The sequence below is a fragment of the Apodemus sylvaticus genome, chromosome 14, assembly GCF_947179515.1.
Source record: "Apodemus sylvaticus chromosome 14, mApoSyl1.1, whole genome shotgun sequence".
NCBI lineage: Eukaryota > Metazoa > Chordata > Mammalia > Rodentia > Muridae > Apodemus > Apodemus sylvaticus.
Genome location: NC_067485.1, coordinates 26015953 through 26036200, shown reverse-complemented (window position 1 = coordinate 26036200; position 20248 = coordinate 26015953). Strand labels below are relative to the sequence as shown.

At 43.1% G+C, this 20248-nt stretch overlaps 1 protein-coding gene across 1 annotated transcript; it reads right to left on the bottom strand.

The window, feature by feature from the left end:
• Nucleotides 1-11165: 11165 nt before the first annotated feature.
• Nucleotides 11166-19484, bottom strand: Gcm2 (glial cells missing transcription factor 2). Its single transcript, XM_052156597.1, has 6 exons — nt 19224-19484; nt 18416-18538; nt 14033-14285; nt 13788-13900; nt 12967-13092; nt 11166-12098 (listed from the first exon to the last, which is right to left on the bottom strand). The coding sequence occupies exons 1-6, from the start codon at nt 19482-19484 to the stop codon at nt 11166-11168; spliced, it is 1809 nt and encodes a 602-aa protein (XP_052012557.1).
• Nucleotides 19485-20248: the final 764 nt, after the last annotated feature.

The following is a 20248-nucleotide window of genomic DNA, read 5'->3' as shown; positions in this document are numbered from 1 at the left end:
CAAAGCATACTAAACAGCAATTTGGAATCTCACTCGTGCAATTCACATCTAGAATATTTTCAGTTACATCTGGTCTTGAGTTTCTAGTACAACCGTTTCCTAAGAAAACCAGTCCTTGATCCTTGCTATGTTAGAAATTTAATGTCTCTGGTCATGGCAATCCATTTTCTAAACAGTTGTGATAATGTGCTGTGCATCGATGGAAATTTTGAGTATGTTCTGCATGTGGCATAAAATTGTAAGTCAGTGGAACTGACGATTATGAGCATTTGGTTGTTATGTGAGGTCTTACAGAAATTTGCCAAATTGGATACTGGAACATCATAGTAGGTTCAAAGAGAAGCAATAGGTAACTCTTTATTTGTGTACCTAAACACAATATAACTCTTCAGAGTCCGGGTATTTGTGTTAAGAATTCAAATGACAGCCTCCAGCCACACACCTTTAATCCCAGCCCTTGGGAGGTAGAGGCAGGTGGATTTCTAAGTTTGAGGTCAGCCTGGTCTACATAGTGAGTTCCAGGGCTATACAGAGAAACCTTGTCTCGAAAAACAAAACCAAAAAACAACAACAAAAAAAACCAACCAAGCAAAAAAAGAATTAAACTGTCTGTGTGTACTCTGCTTCTAGGCCAATAAAATCTCAGTTGTGAAAGAGAAGGGCATGCATTATATTGAGATGCTATGTGTATATACTCTTCAGAATATTTAAAACAGAAACAGAACTTGCTCTAGGAACTTTAATTTTTTAGATATATTTAAGACACTTGATTGCAATTTTACACAGCTTCTTGGGGACATTCTCTGCAGTATTCTACACAGCAGCCTGATTATCTGTCTATAAGGAAAAGGCAGGACAGACAGACAGGGAAGTGCTTTTTTTTTAGCCTTACAAAAGAAAATTCAACTGCACACTATATATGGAAGACTCCTGTTAATGAAGTAAAGCAGCCACAGGAGAACAGTACCAGGAGATTCCACTATGAGGATGCATCTAAAATACCAAGAAGGAGGAGGTTGCTAAGGTTAGAGGGCCCTGAGAGACCAGGAGTTCTTGTGTGGTAGTTTACAAAGTTTGAAAAAGAATCTGCAAACCTTTTCAAAATGACTTCTAAACAAGTTGTTTCATTTCCCCTTTTAAGTAGGGTTTTTACTGTAACTACAACCTGTCGAGATTTTTACTGGCATTCATGTTTGCTGATTTTTATAAGAATCAGAAATGCCAGTTAACAGCATCTGGGCTGAGTGGCATTGAAGACCTGGGACCTTCCACACCTATCCAATGCTGTTCCCAGGGGCTGTAGTCAGGGTGTGTGTGTGTGTGTGTGTGTGTGTGTGTGTGTCCTTATTTAGAAGATCAAAAGACAGCAAGCCCCAAACACCTGATTAGAACAGACAAAACATCTCTAGAGGACACTCCTGGGATCTCAAAGGCCCAGGGGGAGGGCTGGGAACCCGAGCCCTGACCTGTCTGCAGCAGGTGCATAGCTGTCCAGCTTACCTCATTCCATTCGCCGATCAGTCCTGAGTTTGTCCAGCATGGGAGGAAGTAATAAATTATATCACCTGAGGTATGCATCATCTGTCAAAACGACTCTGTGGGACTGATCGCTATCAATATGTCTCTAGGGCCACTGACTTTGTTTATAGTCTTGTTTGTTGACTTGGACGTTTTACAGTAACGTGATATCCAGTCACTGCCCCAAATGAGGTTCAAGGGCCCTGAAATATGATTATGATCTACTCAAGGGACACTATGAAACTCAGGGATGGATAATAATCTTCTTCACATCCCTAGGCTCTTTGATTTGGTAAAAATAAAGAATTCTAGAACTAGGTCACAATGGGATTTTGTGGGGTATGTTTTGAATGAAACAGTATCAGAAAGCTATGCATGCAGCTCTTTTTAAGCATGTAAAGTAACTCCAACCATCATATATTAAAAGAAGTCTTTGCATAACCTTTCTGGCGTGGCTTTTGTAGGACACCAATCTGAGGTTTTACAAGTCTTTAATATTTAAGTACATTCCTAGTCCTTTATGAATGAAAGCTTATGGCATTAACTTTACCAGTTATATATTAAAAGTTAATTCATCATGCATATAGGAATCCTCATGAACACACACAGAACAGGACTGAAGGGCGTTAGACTCTCTACCTCTCTAGATTCAGGTAAGTGACAGAGGACTATTAATACAGAGGGTATTGTTTTATTCCAGGAAACACAATTTTGAAAAAATTGAAATAGAAAAGGATAATGAGATGCCATATTTTGGGTGCAGACTTTGTGCGTTTTTATAATTGTGTACCCAAGTCACCACAGCCTGGGTCAGCATGCAGATTGTTCACAGTCCCCTGATGTCCTTGGAACCAAAAGCAGCCAGGAACTTACCTTCTACCCATGGTAACCCACCATATAATCTCGCAAAACCCGACTCGTGTGGTCTGTGCTCTTTTATAGACTTTTCCTCAATGCACGATTTTGGAAGCTCACTCGCATCGCTGCAGAGGGCCGTGATTCACCCTTGGAATCATTGACTCATATGAAACATGGTTCAAATTGCAGGCCATTACTTGCTCACACTCTTGTCGGTCAGTGTTTGGTGAGCATGACGCTGCCACGGGGATCCCTTGTGTATTTTGTAGATATATATTTTTAATTGTTTTGGGTGTCTGTGGAATTTCTGGGTCATAATGGGTAATGGTTGAACGGTTTGTTTCTGATACTAGCTGCATCGTGGACTCTGTGCACTGTGCTTAGGAGTTCAAGACCTTCTTCATTTTGCCAATATTAATCATTGTACGTTACAATGAATTGGCCATTCTACCAGCTATAAAAAAAAATCCTTGCTTTAATTTACAAGCAATTTAATTTACAAGGTGATCAATAAGACTTAACCTTCACACTTAACATATTTATCATTTTTAGATTTCTATAAAACAGATTTCTATAAAATGTCTTCCAATCTGCTGTTGGCCTGTCCTGTGGAGGGGGTTTGGTTTTTGCTTGTTTTAATTTCAGATGTTTAGTTTTTCAGTTCCAGCCTGCTTTGTTTTGGTGGTTTAGTTATCCATATTTAGAGGGTATAACATGATGGTTGGGTTCATTTACATATTGTATAATAGCAAGTGAGGGTAACTGGTACACCCAACTCCTCAAGCACTGGCCATTCCTCGTGCTGGGAGACACTGGATGCCCTTTCAAGCTCTTTGCAAAGTATATTTTAAATGGTTTCCCCATGTTCTTGCCCTGCCATGCTGCCCAGTTACAATGAATTGGCCATTCTACCAGCTATAAAAAAAAATCCTTGCTTTAATTTACAAGCAATTTAATTTACAAGGTGATCAATAAGACTTAACCTTCACACTTAACATATTTATCATTTTTAGATTTCTATAAAACAGATTTCTATAAAATGTCTTCCAATCTGCTGTTGGCCTGTCCTGTGGAGGGGGTTTGGTTTTTGCTTGTTTTAATTTCAGATGTTTAGTTTTTCAGTTCCAGCCTGCTTTGTTTTGGTGGTTTAGTTATCCATATTTAGAGGGTATAACATGATGGTTGGGTTCATTTACATATTGTATAATAGCAAGTGAGGGTAACTGGTACACCCAACTCCTCAAGCACTGGCCATTCCTCGTGCTGGGAGACACTGGATGCCCTTTCAAGCTCTTTGCAAAGTATATTTTAAATGGTTTCCCCATGTTCTTGCCCTGCCATGCTGCCCAGCACCAACACCATTTCCTCCAGAGAATTGTGCTGAGCACTGCAACCAGGCACTGTTTGCCCTTCCCTCTAGAATCTTTATTTCTATGAAGTCAGTGTTTTAGGTTTCTACCCATAAGATCATAGTCTTTTTTTTTTTAATCTTTCTGTGTCTTATGTCATTTAATATAATACCACCTATTCTAGCCAAGTTGTGACAAATGACAACATTTTATCCTTTGGTGACTAACACTTCAAATATGTGTTATTGTATTTTTTGAGATCTATTTCTCTAACAACGGATGCCTCAGTTTGATCCTGCATTTTAGCTAATGTGAGCAGCAGAGCAACAAAGAGGAATACAGGTCTATCGGACATTAGTTTTGTTTATTGTGAATATCCACTGGCTAGTGGTCATTTTGTTATAATAGTGATTTTATTATATTAAGCTTATGAAGGATTCTCTACACTGGTTCCCATAAGGGCCATAATAATTTACATCCATATATATAAATATATATTTATATAATAAAAATAATATGATGTATATAATATATTATAAATTATAATATAATTATATAAGATATTTATATTGTATACAATGATAGTTATACATAATACTAACTTACAACAAATGCATTTATAATACATATATACACACATATTGTACTATATTTTGTAATGATATATATAGTGTTTATATATAGCACTATATATATCACTGCATTATATATAAGCATATGACTTCTCTTTTCTTTGCATCTGGCCAACATTTCTTTTTGTTGCTGTTGCTGCTGATTTGATTACAGTCATCCTACCCAGGATAGGATGAAGTCTCAATCTGATTTTCAGTTTCTTTTCCTGATGCTGATCAATTTTTGTTGTTGTTTACACACTGGGCACATTGGCCACTTTTCCATCTGCTTTTGAGAAATATTTGTCCGTACCATTTGAGTGTCTTTAATCAGATTGGCTTATATCCCTCTGCCTCTGTGGAGCTGTTAGAGTGTGTAAGCAATTGTGGAGACCACTCTTTGTCAGAGGGATACACTGCAGATCTGCTCTGGTTCAGTCTGCCTGGTTTTCTCAGTCTGCCTGGGTCCTTGTTCCTTGTGCTTTTATAAAACTCCTCCCCTGTTGTGACCTCTTACTTCATTCGGACTTTTGAAAGAACTTCCATTTTAGATAGCATCCCACTGAAAGCCCTGCATCTTTAGTTGCTGTGACAATGGATGCTTTGTCAGTCTTTTGAGTATTTTTAACAGCTGTTGCAAAGTTCTTGTTGTTACTCTTAACATCTGTGACATCTAGGATGATTTTCTATTGGCAGCTTTCCCTTCTCATCTTGAGCTATTTTCCTACTTATTTACATATCTAGAAATGTTTATATATGTGCCCTCTATATGAATCACTTGTTGAAGTCTTTTACGCCCCCATCCCATCTAGGTTGGAATTGAACTCAGGACCTCACACTTGTTGGGTAGGTTAGTGCTCCACGGCTGAGGTATAGCCCCAGACCATGTTCCATCTCTTCCAGGAAAGCAGAGTTTTGTTTTAAGCACGTGTTTTCACGTTGGGTGGCTCATTTTCAATCTGTGGGTATTTGTTACTATCATTTTATCTTGAGGTAAGATCTCACCATGTAATGCAGGCTAGGCTCAAACCTGTGATCCAGGGACTCACGTGGTTCATGCCCTCCACACAAACTCAAGCTTGGCAGCCATTTTCTAGAGTCACTATTCTTCAGATGCCCCTCTCTACATTCGTCTCTTTCTGTAAGCTTGTTAAAATGTCCAAATCAAAATCAGATGTTGTGATGGGCAATGGCTTAAAAAAAGAAACAAAACCCTTAAGTACAAACAAGATAGAAAAATAGACAATTGGGTTTATGTTATTCTCAAATAATCACATTTTCAGTTACTAATTCTGTTTTGTTTTGCTTTGGGACAAGTCTTGCTATGTAACCCTGGCTTGCCTAACCTTGTCTAAATAGATCAGGCTAACTTGAAACTTCCAGGGATATACTTTACCTCTGTTTCCATGTGCTTAGATCACAGCCTGAGAGCCACTGCACCCGGTATAATCAGTACTTACATCTTCACACAGATTTAAACAACTAATTTTTTTCTTCCAATTTCCCTCACAGGGCAGAGTGTTCAATAGAGCACTTTGAAAGTATCAGCATCTTCCTTATCAAAGACAGGCAGAACATCCTGGGACCTGGTGACTACCCCGACAGGGCCTGCCTGACCTTGCAGCTTCTAGCTTCCTGGAGACAGCCCCTTTTTAATCTCTTCAAAGATAAGCTATCCTGAAGATGTCTTCACGTGACCTTCTCAGAGGACAGATAATTCTTTGCAAGTATATTGTGAATTAAGAATCTTTTAGCTTCCTGTTCCTCTGCCATGCTCTCTTTCTCTCCCTTTGTGGAAATTTATTCTTCAGGGATTGCAAAACTCTTCCTTATGTTGGTTTGATCTTGGTATTTGTCTCAACACCAGAAAACTGGCGACCATCACCACTTCCTGTTTTACTTCTCTCTGTAAGTGTTCAGCTAGAGAAGAGTCCCAGCCTGTGCATGCGCATACTCATCATCCTCTCTGCCTGGGAAGCTCAGATCTCTAAGCTTCCTCCTGCTGTCCATACTTCTAATTCCCTTTCCCCAGTTGTTTGTTTTTAATAATTAAAAATATTTATTTTATGTGCATTAGTGCTTTGCTTGCATGAAGGTGGTGAATTTCAGAGTTACAGTTTTGAGCTGCCGGTGGGTGCTGGGAATTGAACCTTGGTCCTCTGGGAGAACAGCCGGTGCGCTTAACCACTGAGCCAACTTCCCATCCCCTGTTTGTTTGTTTGTTTTTAAAGACAGGTTCTCACCGCATAGCCCTGGCTAGCCTAAAATTCACTGTGTATCCAGGCTGACCTTGAATGTGTTGAGGAGATCCTTCTCCCTTGGCCTCTCATGTGCTGAGTGTGTGCCACCATGTCTGACCTCTTAGATGGTTTTGTATTGCTACAAAAGAATACTGCAGGGTGGGTAAAGTCTAGAAAGAAAATGCTTTCTCGTGGTTCTGGTGCTTGGAAAGTTCCGTATCAAGAAGCTGGCGCCTGGCAAAGAGCTTCTTGCTACAGCAGAATGCTGTAGTGATGCAAACACGAAGTCCCTCCTGAGGCACAGCCCTTGGTATCTAATCTGCCCATAGCCGGTTTACCTCTTAGTGTTATCACAGGAGGGGACATACTCAAACCACAACACCTTTTCCGCTTCATTTTCTTCCCTAACGGTTCACCACGTTGTGTCACCTGTTTAATTACTTGTTGACAATTGCTTGCTGCAGGGTCAGACTTCGAAAATAGAATATCAGCTCAGCCGAGGGCAGGATTTGGATCTGCTCCCTTACAGTTATAGTTCTAGCACTGAAAGATGTCAGTTCTAACACGAAGTGGAGGCTCCCAACACATGGAGGAATTGACTTTACAAAGCACTTCCAGATGGACCTGGTATTCTGACTGTGTAATTCACCCAGCTGCTAAGGATGCAGAAACAGGAAGCTTAGAAGATTTAAAGCTGTCTTGGGCTAGGTGGGGAGTTCAAGGCCAGCCTTGGTAATTTAGAGAGAACTGTAGCAAAAGTATAATAAGCCAGGCATGCCTTTAATCCCAGCACTTGGGACGCAGAGGCAGGAAGATCTCTGTGAGTTTGAGGGCCAGCCAGGTCCACAGGGTCAGTTTCAGGCCAGCCAGGGCTACATAGTTAGATCCTGTTGATGGATAGAATGATAGAGAGATAAATAAATAGATGGATGGATGGATAGATAGATAGATGGATAGATGGATGGATAGATATAGATAGATGATTAATGATTGATAATAGAGATAGATGACTAGATAGATATAGATATAGATATAGATAGATAGATAGATAGATAGATAGGTAAAATAGATAGATAGATAGATAGATAGATAGATAGATAGATAGATAGATAGATAGATAGATAGAAAAGGGTTGAGGCTTTAGCTTACTCAGCACCAGAAAGGTGATGGGGCTTTGATGAACATTTCCATATTTGATCCTGTAACAGTCTGTGGTGGGGTGCTCACTGCCATCCTTCTGCTGATGGGGAAACCACACACAGGTGATTACAGGGCATTTGTGGTTACATAGTCAACCTCAAAAACAACAGTCAAACACAAAATTCATGATTCTGGGTTCCAAGATGTCTGCAGCACTCCATTTCAGTACCCCAAAGCTGAGTGCACCCCCCAGTCATCTCCAGTCTGCAAAACAAACACAGATACCAGCAAGAGAGGGTGTACAGTGGCATCTATTTTTATTGTATATTTCAGATTGGTTGGAGTCAGCCCCTTTATGTGTCACTCTTACCATTTCCTATTACGTGTTTCTATCTTTCTCTCTGTGTGCCTGCCTTGTGGATTCAGTCTTGTTCGCTTCATAATCACATGAGCCGATGACTTAAAACCAAAAAAAAAAAAAAAAAAAAAAAAAAAAAAAAAAGAAAGAAAGAAAGAAAAAAGAAAAAATCTTTCCTGTGTTTGTGTGTTATTCACACATAAACATAAGATGCACACATGTGCACATATGTGTGTGTAGGTCCTCTCCCTGAGCACCCCAGGTTAGCAACACACTAGAAGACAGCAAGCCACCCTCAGGTGGCTTTATCAGAAGCTAAAGAACAGGTTGCTTCCCGAGTGTCTTAGTTTGGGTTTTATTGCTGTGAAGAGACATCATGACCAAGACAGCTCTTATAAAGGTAAACATTTAATTGGGGCTGGCTTACAATTTCAGAGGTCTGTCTCTTATCACCATGACTAGAAGCATGGCAGTGTGCAGGCAGACATGGTGCTGGAGAAGGACCCTATATCTTGATTCAAAGGCACCCAGGAGGAGACTGCTTTCTGAAGGCAACCAGGAAGAGAGTCTCTCTTCCGCCCTGGGTGGAGCTTGAGCATAGAACCTCAAAGCCCACCCCAACAGTGACCTCCTCCAACAGCATTTCCTCCAATAAGGCCACACCTCCAAATAGTGCCACTTCCCATGGGCCAAGCATCTTCAAACCACCACACCACAGTAACAAAACTGGTTCGAGGGCACACCGGGAGGGCAGGAAAAGAACAAGTTCGAAATCAGAATTCGTACTGAATGCCATTGTTTGCACGCCACTGTAAAGAGAAAAAGCTGTGAGTTGGAAACCATCAGGGTTGTGCGTGTGTGAGTGTAAGCTTATGTGTGAATGTGCATCCACACACGTGTGTCTCTGTTGTTTCTTTTCTCTAGAGAACACCCACAAATATGGAGCCTACTTGAATGCTGTCCTTTCTGGCTTGATCTGTCCAGGATTCCACAGTTCACTAAGGAGTAGGGGTAGGGGTACTCTGATGAATCTGATGTCAGAATTGATTAGGGCACAACTGCATGCCAGAAAGTATTACTGGAGGTGTTTGGTCCTGGGTGTTTTGATTGACTGTTGAGTAGTCCTTCACAGTGAGATAGCCCACCATGGCAGATGTCCAATGAAAACTGGAGAATTTGCCCTTCATATCAGTGACCAGATACATTATTAGAATGGGTTTCATACCTAATTTAGAATTTCTCCTGGAAAACGCTCAAAAAGTCGTTGGTAACTGTGGGAATTCAAATTGTTTGTGTCTGTACTTTGTTGGAATATTTACCGTTTGGACATATTTATCTTTGTTGGATGTATTTACCTTTTTGAGAACAACTTGGCGTTTACATTTCTAGTCCAAGAAATATTCAAATCATACTGTAAGGTGTTATCAGCTAGTAAGCACTTTCGATCTATAATCTCTGACAAGTTCCTGAGAATCACCTTGAAATGCTTTTCCTGGCGTCTGCACAAACAGACACAGGTCACTGGGAACATTGACCATTCTGTCATCACTTGATGCTCCCGTGGTTCAGTGAATGCCTGGTGTTGCATTTCACAGACTCAAGGCAATTTGTCCTCCTCAGAGAATTGGATCTCCAGGGTGTCCCAACCATAGCAGACACTCAGCCATTGAATAACCAGCTACACAGTAAGAACTACCAACCCCACCAGATTGTTAGTAAACATAAACTCTTCCATAGATTAACTTCCGTAGAACAACATCATTTCTTTTTATTAAAATAGATTAAGTTCAGTTTTGTCAGCATAGAAACCAGTAAATCTAGGCTAATTGTGTCTAAACTGGTGACAGTTTTAAAGTGTTTATATTCTGAGTTGTGTCTTACCAGTAAGTTAGAAGTCTGGACTTCTGTTCTCAGTGACTTATGAAACACAAAAATTGTCTGGTAGAAACTGATGTTTGAAAAGCCATCTACAGTAAGTGTCAAAGGCTCATCTTTCTGCCTCAGCCTTCAGACTGCTGGGATTACTGAGGTGTGTTGACACAAAACCATAGCTCTTATCTCAAAGAAAATGAAAAATAATTTATTACGGAGCTAAACATTAGGTTAACATGCAGTAGGGAACATAGATTTGGGTTGCTCCCAATAACAGGTTTGAACATGGTGGGAGCCATTTCATAAAGCTTTTATAGTAATAAAACAAAGGAACTCATAAATCAAGGTATTTGAATAATTCATTTGTAGAAATACCAGGTAGACAGGTTATATATAGTAAGGCAGAAAAAGACTTTTATGGGCCTAAGATGATACTTGATGACATTTTTAGCCTTTGGAGGAAGTGAAAACTTGGAGTTTATCTGCACATCCCAAAGGGATCCACGTAATCATTTAATAGATGATACATGGCTATTAAGGGGTTAAAGTCACAGATCTGGCTTCAGACCTGCAACATTCCAACTCTCAACAGCACAGAAGTTCTTGCCAGTCAGTCAACACTGTGGAATCTTTAACTCAGGTGAGGCTTGACTCTCTCCACCCCGGGAGCTTCAGTTCACAGATGTCATAGCATCCTGTGTTATGGAGGGTTCCTCTTGGTTTACAGAATTTTCAGCAGATGCATGGAAAAGCCTGCAGTGCAATAGAACCCTTGCTACATTTCATATATTTCTCTCCAGATTTCCATACCTATGTAACTTAAATAGCCTTCGGAGGCTGTTTATGACTGTATGGAATTTTCCTAAAAGTCTAAAAGGCAAATACTAATAGTGAGAACAGGAGCCTTAGCCGGTAAGCTAAGGAAGGTCTGGCCAGGGCCTTGCAGGTCCCTCCGGTTTATTTGTTCATCTGGGATGCTTACACTCCTAATGGCCTATGTGGTGTGGCAGGTTTCAAAATGCTGTGCAAACTTCCAGCACCTAGCATTCCCAACTTACAATTTCTCAGTGTGCCTTTACACTCACTCTAGCCTTGTGTGTGTGTTTGTGTGTGTGTGTGTGTGTGTGTGTGAACTGCCTAAGCAACCACCAACTGGCCCTTGGCATGCGTTTTCTTGCCTGTACTTCATTGCCACAGTGTGTGCATCCTGGAATCCTCCCTAAAAGTCCTCATTGTCAAAGCTAAAGGGCTGCCCTGTCCTATCCAAGTAGCCTATCACAGAGCCCACCCCAGACAGACACACATCCCACACGTCTGCTCCATCTGTCCTGGAGGGACTTGTTTCATGAGGAAAAGCCAGAGTGGGTTGGGTAGCTAGGCAATCTCCAGGGACTTCCACAGGGGCTCTCCCTGAAGGAGAGGCTGCCTGGATGACTCCCTCTTGAGGGTCTAAGGTTTGTGGATAGATGGGCATTGGGGGGTTTTCAGAAGCGTAGGTGCAGCCGGCAAGGCTGCTAACCTCCTGCACATTGTCACCGTGTTTCAGAGCAGGGTGCTGGTAAGCCTGATAAGCCACTGTGGTGGTGATCACTGTCTGCATGGCCTGGGTACCCGCTGGTGGCACTGGCAGGTACCTACAGGGCAGCTCAAGGTTGTAATATGGCGACGCGGGCACAGCCTGGCACTGCCCGCAGTCAACCTTCTCCTCAAGGCTGGGTTTCCCATGTGTCAGTTTCCAGCCATGATATCTAGCTGTGAAGTCCATGCTTCTCTCATAGCTGCCATATGAACTGACATTATATTGCAGTGAGTTTAGATGAATCCAGTCTGGGTCATCAGGGACAATGGAGGAATCTTTATACAGGGTGGGATATGGACTCGAACTTGTAACCCCAGGACTTGCCAATTCATAAGCCCAAGGTGGCCCAGGGAAATAAATGCTTGGATTTGAATATTTCTGAAAGGGCAGTATTACATCTCCTTGAAAGGTGGGTGGGTCACAGCTAACTCTGTGGACATCAGAGTTTGGGAAAGAAGGGCAGGATTGCCCTGTAATAGAGAAGCTGGTATCAGTAGTCATATCAAACAGTTCTGTGGGTTCCGGGGCAAGCATGCTACTGAGATGTCCCCTGATGTCCTGAGCACTTCTTGCCTAAAAAATAAAAAGGCACAAATCAGACATATGACACATAATGCATACTGTAACATATGATCTGTAAATGCTATATACATCTTCACTCATAGTAACAACCAACCACATAAATAAAATATACTTCTGTTTAGTGAACCACACCATGTTAAGGTTCACAGTTGGGGTCCAGAGGCTGCTGATGGATGCCCTGAATGAGGAAGGTCCCCAGTAGCCAGGCAGGGTGGGGTCTGAGCAGCTAACAGACCCATGCTCATCTACGTGCTCTGAACAGTGGAGGTCCAGGAGCCACTTTCTGCCTTTAAATCCTGTCCGGTCCCTGCCAACTGAACAGGGGCTTTCCTTTTTCTGTGGGTCAGCACTTTAAATCCAGGTTTGTTGTAGCTAGCTCTCCCCAGGGTTTCTGTAACCCTGGATTGCATACGTCAGCACTCTGGCAGGTGCAAGGGCTTGAACAACGTCAGGGGCTGCTCTGCTCATGCTCCCTGTCTGATGGGCACATTTTGATGGGGAATGCAATTTGATCAAGTGGCCGGAAGAAAGCTTGTCTGTCCCTTCACACAGCTACTTTGGTTGTAGTAAACACAGAACACCCTTATCCATCAGTGCCCTGTACTGTTGGACAACCGCGCTCGCATATGATAGCAAACATCCTAATCCCATCACCTCTAGGGACCACTTCCCTATTGTAAAGAAGGGATGATGGCCCTGAGCCAAGTGTCGGTTCAACGATGTTTGCTAGAGGTATGGTATGTCATTTTCATATGAGATTCAACCTTTGTAATTGATACCTGGCATTCATCTCATAGGTAGCTGTCAATGAGTGGGCCCTGGAAGTGAACACAGACCTCTGGGTGGGGTCAGTCCTTACCTCAGACTCCCCTGATCGCCTTTTCTGGGGTTGGTAGAAAGAGGCCATCTGTCTCTTGAGGGCACTTCTTCTGCCTTCTGTCTCAGACTTACTCTCTGGTCTGGGATGATCATGAACCCCTTTGGCCTGTGTGAATGAAGAAATGAAATTGTCTATCAGTTTCTCTAGAAAAAAGCGGCGGTGTGGGGAGCTGGTCCAAACTGGATTATGTCTTTCCCTGCTTGTCATTTACTTTCAAACTTTTCATCAAAAACAACTGTTATTCAAAGTAAAAGAGCACCAGTAGCAAATGTTGTAGCTGGGTGTGGCAGTTTCATGCCTGTTATCCAGCATTTGGTAGGGTGAGGCAGGAGGGTCACGGTATCTAGGAGGCTATCCTAGGCTGCATAGTGAGTTCCAGGCTATCCTGTATTAGAACCCTGTTTCTCAAAGGAAAAAAAGCCAACAAGTACAATAGATATCTCAGAAGGTAGCTCGCAACCGAAATACTCCCTCAAACAAATGTAACTGGATTCATACATCTGGTCCTTGAGCCGTTCAAGATGCCACACAGCCATGATACCAGAACTCAGCAGGCTAAAGTAGGCAGGTCATGAGTTCCAGGCCAGCCTGGGCTACCTAGCAAGTTCTAGGTCAGACTGGATTGTGCAACCTCACCCTGTCTGGGAAACAACAAAATCTATGCAACAGCCTGTCTGCTGATTCTTAGGAACCAGTGAGCTCACAGGGGACCTGCGATTTAATCTCCAGGGAGGCACTTAGCTGCACGAGGAATGATAGAAATACTTAGTACAAACGATGGATGTTCTGACCTCACTTACCTGAAAAAAGATTGCATTGCCATCCAGTCGCCAGAAGTTGGTGACAGGGTATCCACTGTGTCCTCGGCAAGGAACCAGCTCCAAAGCTGAATGGCAGTTGGGGCAAGCTTTCTCTGCAAACCCCAGAGGAAGAAAGGTTAGGTTTGGCCCGCAGCCCAGAACCTTCTGAAGGAAGGTAGAGGGGCACCAGCTAGGAACAGAACCAGGAGCTCCAAAGCCACCCCCCTGAGCTATCCTGCTCTTACTTTGTTGCTTCAGTCGGGCCTTGTCACAGATGGCTGGCCTTAGCTGCAAATGTGAGCCGTCCTTCAGGGCACAGGCACGTGCGCACACCACCACGCCCAGGCAGGACTTCTTGAGGATGTGGCCGTTGTGGTTGTTGGTGTTACGCATGGCCCAGCCGCTCAGGTGGCGCTGAGCCTTCTTCTCCTGGCTGCTGTAGATGAAGCGCACATAGCCGTCAGGCCACTCCTGGAAGTGGTCAAAGTGTGCTGGTTCCTGGGAAAAGATGGCAGACAAAAGAGGACTTTACCTAAAGGAGCCGGGATCACAGGCACCCCACCTTTAGCTTTTTCCATGCACTGGAAGATAAAACAGGATTTTTTTTTTTGGTAGCTCTAGAAATGTTTATACCTCCAAATTATTTTAGTATATACAGTATTCATCTCTAGCTGCACACCTGACAGATCCTAAGTAACACATGTCTATAAGATACTGATGTTTATGTATGTTTCTGAGTGACATACGCATATTAATATACCTAGCCCTTATGCCATGTGTGGGCAGTAGGGCTAATTATCAGGCCCATTTTATAGGAAAGGTCCTGGAGATCAGAGAGAACAGTTGACTTGTCAGAGTTCACACAGCTACCAGGGCCTGCTACGGGCTAGGTTTAACCTATTGTTGATTCTAGAGCCTGGGCTTTTTGTGGTTGATATTCTATTTAAACATTTTCAGGTCTTCAGAGTGCTAGGGCTGAAAGTGGGTGGAATGCTCTCCCACTGAAATGCAGCTTAACTGGCAAATACCTTCAGGTCAGTACTTTTCTCCAAAAGCTCCCGACACTCCGTCCCAATCAGACCAGTCATGACCCCTTGGGCAATAACGCTCAGAGGTAGTAAGTTTCCCTCTGCACTCCTGCAAGCTTTAAAACGTATTCTGATGTAGGACCTAGTCCTCATGATAAATTGTAAGCTTTGGAGGACTGCATGTCTGAAACTGGACTACCATCTCCTACCTCAGCAACATGGGATCTCCGTGCTCTTCAAAGAACTATACGGTTCTTCAGAGAACCATATAGAATAATGTGTCATATCTAAGGTATTGAGCATCAACTTAGCACCCCTATCTGGTGGCCTTTGCCTCATACTTTAAGATATAATGTCTGTTTCTATATAATTTTGACATACATGACCTTTTACTGAGCATTTTCCATTTACCAGCTACTCTTGTATGTTAATTTTGTTATCATTGTTATTGTTGTTTGTAAGACAGGGTTTTTCCATGTAGCTCTGGCTGTCCTGGAACTCACTCTGTAAATCAGGCTGGCCTCAGACTCACTGAGATCTGCCTGCTTCTGCTTCCTGAGTGCTGGGATTAAAAGCATGTGCCACTACCACCTGGCATTTTTTTTTTTAAGGCAAGCTATTATGTAGCTCAGCCTGGCCTTATAGTGTAGCTGAGGATGGCCTGGAACTCTTGATCCTTCTGCTTTTATATTTTGGGTGTTCAGTGGGCTTTCACCAAGCACTGGAATATTAAAGCACATTTTAATCTCTGAATTTCACAGCTCAGCATTTAGGTCACCACAATGTATGCAAATGATGTCAAAATATAAAACAAACATTCTGTTTTATGCACAAGCTATTCTTTAGATCTACAGATAGCTCACTCTTTCTTAAAAAGTCAGTATTTACATTGATGACCAAAATCTCCAAGATGGAGAAAGTGGTTCAGGTTAATCTCGTCTATGGAAAAATGGACTCAGGGCACATTGCAAAGATAAGTTAAATAATGAGCCCGGGGTGACAGGTTTTACGTTTTTTCCCAATGCATTGAGTTGAATGCAATTTGGGGACATTTTTCTTGTTTGCCTAATCACAGATCCAGTAAAGCAAGGCAAAATTCAAACACTTACAACTGACCAGCTGCCCTAAAAAGGAAAGCATTCAAGTCTGCCTTCATTTAGCGGCTGAAAGATTCATTTACATTTGTTTCTAATTATGTGTGTGCATCTGTGTGTCGTCTGTGTGGTATGCATACCTGAAAAGAGGCTTCATTTGCTCTAAAACACACACACACACATATGCTCACACACACATGCACACGCACACATGTGCTCATGTACACACACACACACACACACACACATGAATGCAGACATGTGCACACATTGCAAGATGACAGTATGTCTGAGGAAAATTTGAGATTGTTATCTAGTTTCACCATTTGATGACAGCAGCCTGAGACTAACAAAAGTTCAAGGACACTCACAAGGTCGCATAGCCAGTTTACCTCACTCACCCAGTTAGTTAGAAGGGAGAGAATGATAAGTTTCTCCAGTATGCACGGGGCTGTGTGTGTACATCTGGGTGTCTGTGTGGCATATGCATACCTGAAAGGAGGTTTCATTTGCTCTAATGTGTTAACAACACACACACACACACACACACACATCTTAGATATACCCCATTAAAGACCAGACTCCCTGAGCCGGTGAGACAGCTTAGCAGGCAAAGGCATGGCTTTGCAAACTTGACCATCTGAGTTAAATCCTAAATCCCATGGCTGACAGAGAGAGAACTGACTCAGGAAAGCCATCCTCTGACCTCCACACATGCCTCTACACACATGTGCGCACATGGTATACATACAATAAAAAAAATAAAAGCAGATCCCCCCCCCCCCAAAAAAAGGAAAACTAATTTCTATTTATCAGGAAGTCTACACATCTTTGAGATCATGTTCTTTTGTATCATTTGGATCTGATTCTTTTTCAAAATCCAAGATTAGATTGTTTTCTCTGGAATTTACAGTGGCAGAAGTCAGCAGTAATGGGACATGCATGGTGAGATCTATGTTCAGAACCGCTGTCCCGCAAGATGCTGAAGGAGGCAGGCCGAGCACAAGCAAGGGAGTCAAGCTCCTTACATATATGTCCATTAGGAAAATGCTGGCCTCCACCAGAGGCCACACATCCTGCTCACACGTTTCTCATGTCCGCTATTATCTGGCAAAGCACAGAGGCCAGATAAATGCCACATTTCAAACCCTTGGCCCAGGAATTTACTGGAAGCCCACTTTACAAATGCTAGGGAAGCAAATCTTCTTCAGCCCCTAAGTGTTCATTTGCACACATGAACACCACACATGCCACACACAGCCCACATATACCACACACTCTACTCACACACCATATCCACCACACACCACACCCACACCCACCCATATCCATGCATCTACACCACACACACACATACACCACACACACAAACCACCCACATGCCACACACATACATATACTGCAAACACACTACACATACACACCACAACATACACACGCACCACACATACATACACACACTACACATACACATATACATACACACAACACACACTATATATTACACAACATACACATACACACCAAACACATATACACATAACACACATATACATATACATACATCACACATATACCACACATAAATATGCATACACAAATACATACACACAACACACTATATATTACACAACATACACATATACACCAAACACATATACACATACCACCCATATACCACATACACATATACATACATCACACATATACCACACATAAATATGCATACCCATATACAACATAAACACCACACATTACACACATTACACACAACACACACACACACACACACACACATTCAGCCATTAGTCTTGATCTAAACACAAATTGCCCAGTTCATTTTCTGAACTTACCTCAGATAATGAAAAAACTAATTTACCCCCAAAGGACAACCATTCCACTGCCAGGGAACTGAGCAAGGTGGCTTTGGCAACCCGACTGTGGAATCTTCTCAGCGGGGATGGAGTTCTTTCAAACAATTGCTCCAGTCTGGATATTTGCTTTAGAATCCAGACACCTCCTCATGCCTGGCTTGGCCATGTGAGAATCAGTGGTATTTACATTTCTCCAAAACTTTCTCTTGAATCTTGACTAATTGAGTAAGGAGTGAGGCTTTTGTTGTTTTGTTTTGAAATGAGGCTTTGTTAAGTAGCCCTGACTGGTCTTGAATTTGTATCAATCTCAAGTCTCAAAAAAAAAAAAAAAAAAAAAAAAAAGCCTCAGTTTCCACCTTGGTTAAGAGAATGGAGAGTCTGGCTACATGGGGACCTAAGTCTGCATTTCTGTTGCTTTTAGTGTGTTTCAGAGAATCACACATAAATCATTCTAAAAAGACACATCAATAAACTGAATTCTGCTCTCTGTAGAGTCCAACTTTCCTATATACCTACATATCTGAAGACCCGTGTGTGTGTGTGTGTGTGTGTGTGTGTGTGTGTGGTCTCTTGCGGTTTGCCCTTTGACTGGACAGTGTCGAATTTTACCCAAAGTGCAGTGTGTCCCTCACCTGAGGCATCTGTGGGTCATTGATGTCCCAGGTGAGTCTCATCCCGTAGGAAAGCACAGAGTCTGTGTCCTGCATGCTGTCTGCTGGCACCGGAGGGGCCTCTAGCACTCTCCAGCCAGGGTCCTGAAAGAGGAATGGGAACAAGGAGTGTGCAGGGTGACTTCTTCCCAAGTGAGAAGGAGGGCAAGGGAGGTGAGTGAAAGAGGAGGAGGAAGAGGAGGGAGGAGAGAGGGAGGAGGGAAGAGGGAGGAGACAGAGACAGAGGGAGAGAGAGAGAGAGACAGACACACACACAGAGAAACAGAGAGAGAGAGACAGAGACAGAGAAAGACAGAGATGGAGGGAGACAGAGGGAGAAAAAGACACACAGACAGACACAAAACGCACACACAGAGACAGAAACACACATACACACAGAGACAGAAAGACAGAGACAGAGTGAGACAGACAGAGAAGGAAACAGAAAGAAACACACATACACACACAGAGAGACAGAAAGACAGAGACAGAGTGAGACAGAGAAGGAAACAGAAAGAAACACACACACACACACACACACACACACACACAGAGAGAGACCCCAGTGGGTGCCCTGTCATTGGCTGAGGTGCTGAAATGCATCCCTCTGAACAGAAGCATCTTTAAGCAGGTTTGTACAGACACTGCTAGCATCTCTGTCTCTGCTGGGCTGGCTGCCTCTCCTGCACCTGCAGCTCCCGCTGGCTGCCCGCAGGCTTCTCTGTGAGCGGAACCCTGGAATGCAGGGGAGAGTTAAAGTGGCTGAGCCAAGGGGAATGAAGTTACGCACTGGGCAGTGGGGAACAAGGAGGACTGTTTCATGAATGTGAAAGCCAAACCCATTGTCTGTCAGCCTCTCTGTTGGTTCACCGGACACAAAGGTTTCCAGCTGTCTCCCTGGAGCTAGTTCTAGTGCAAAGTGGGAAAACTGAGGGAGACTGGAGAGCCAACAGCAGGCACCTCCAACCTGGGCAAAGTCTCCTCGGTTCTCTCGGTTCCTGCGGTAGTGGTTGCTCTGTCCCCAAGTCTGTGCAGAGAGCGAACCTAGCATTCCAGTAAGTTCTCAAGCCTACACACACTGTAGCCTGGGACAAACCTGACCACCAGAAAAAGTCTTGGGAAGTAAACCTGGGGGTTGGGGCCAGATGACCCTGGGCTAGATGGAGAGGGAGGTAGAACTTAAAGTGTAGCTGGAGCTCTAGTCCAAAGAATTGTCTCCTTTCCTCTCCCCTCCTCTCTCTCTCTCTCTCTCTCTTTCTCTCTCTTTCTCCCCTTCTCCCTCTCCCCATCTCTCTGCATCCATAGTTAAAGAAAAAGAGACCAGGATTCTGAGAGCTCTCACTCGCCACACAGAAGGGCAGCCACCCATGCCAACGCAGAATGTATTGCTGCTGTGGTTGCTATCCCTAGATTACCTTTGGCCGCAGATACTTCAGAGGACCCCTGTTCAGAGGAATAAGAGCATCCACAACTAAGCGACCTCCTCTCTCTCTCTCATCTGCCTCTCTTTGACAGCTCCGGCACTGGGGACACTCAATATAAGAAACCCTTAAGCATCTCTCTCTGGCCACCGCAATGTGGGATCCTAGCCTATGAGTGAAGGAAGCTTCCAGAATCTCTTCCCCGTGTACTTGCCTTGCACCTGGCACTATTCCATTGTCAGTCGTAGCTGAAACAAATAGATACATAAGTAAGTAATTAAATCGGGCAATAAACAAAGAAAAATAAACCGAGAAGATCCCATAGTGCAGGTCACTGTTATAGGAAGTGTTCCCAACTCGGATCTGTTTTGGTGCACTTCCTGACGTTAGGTTA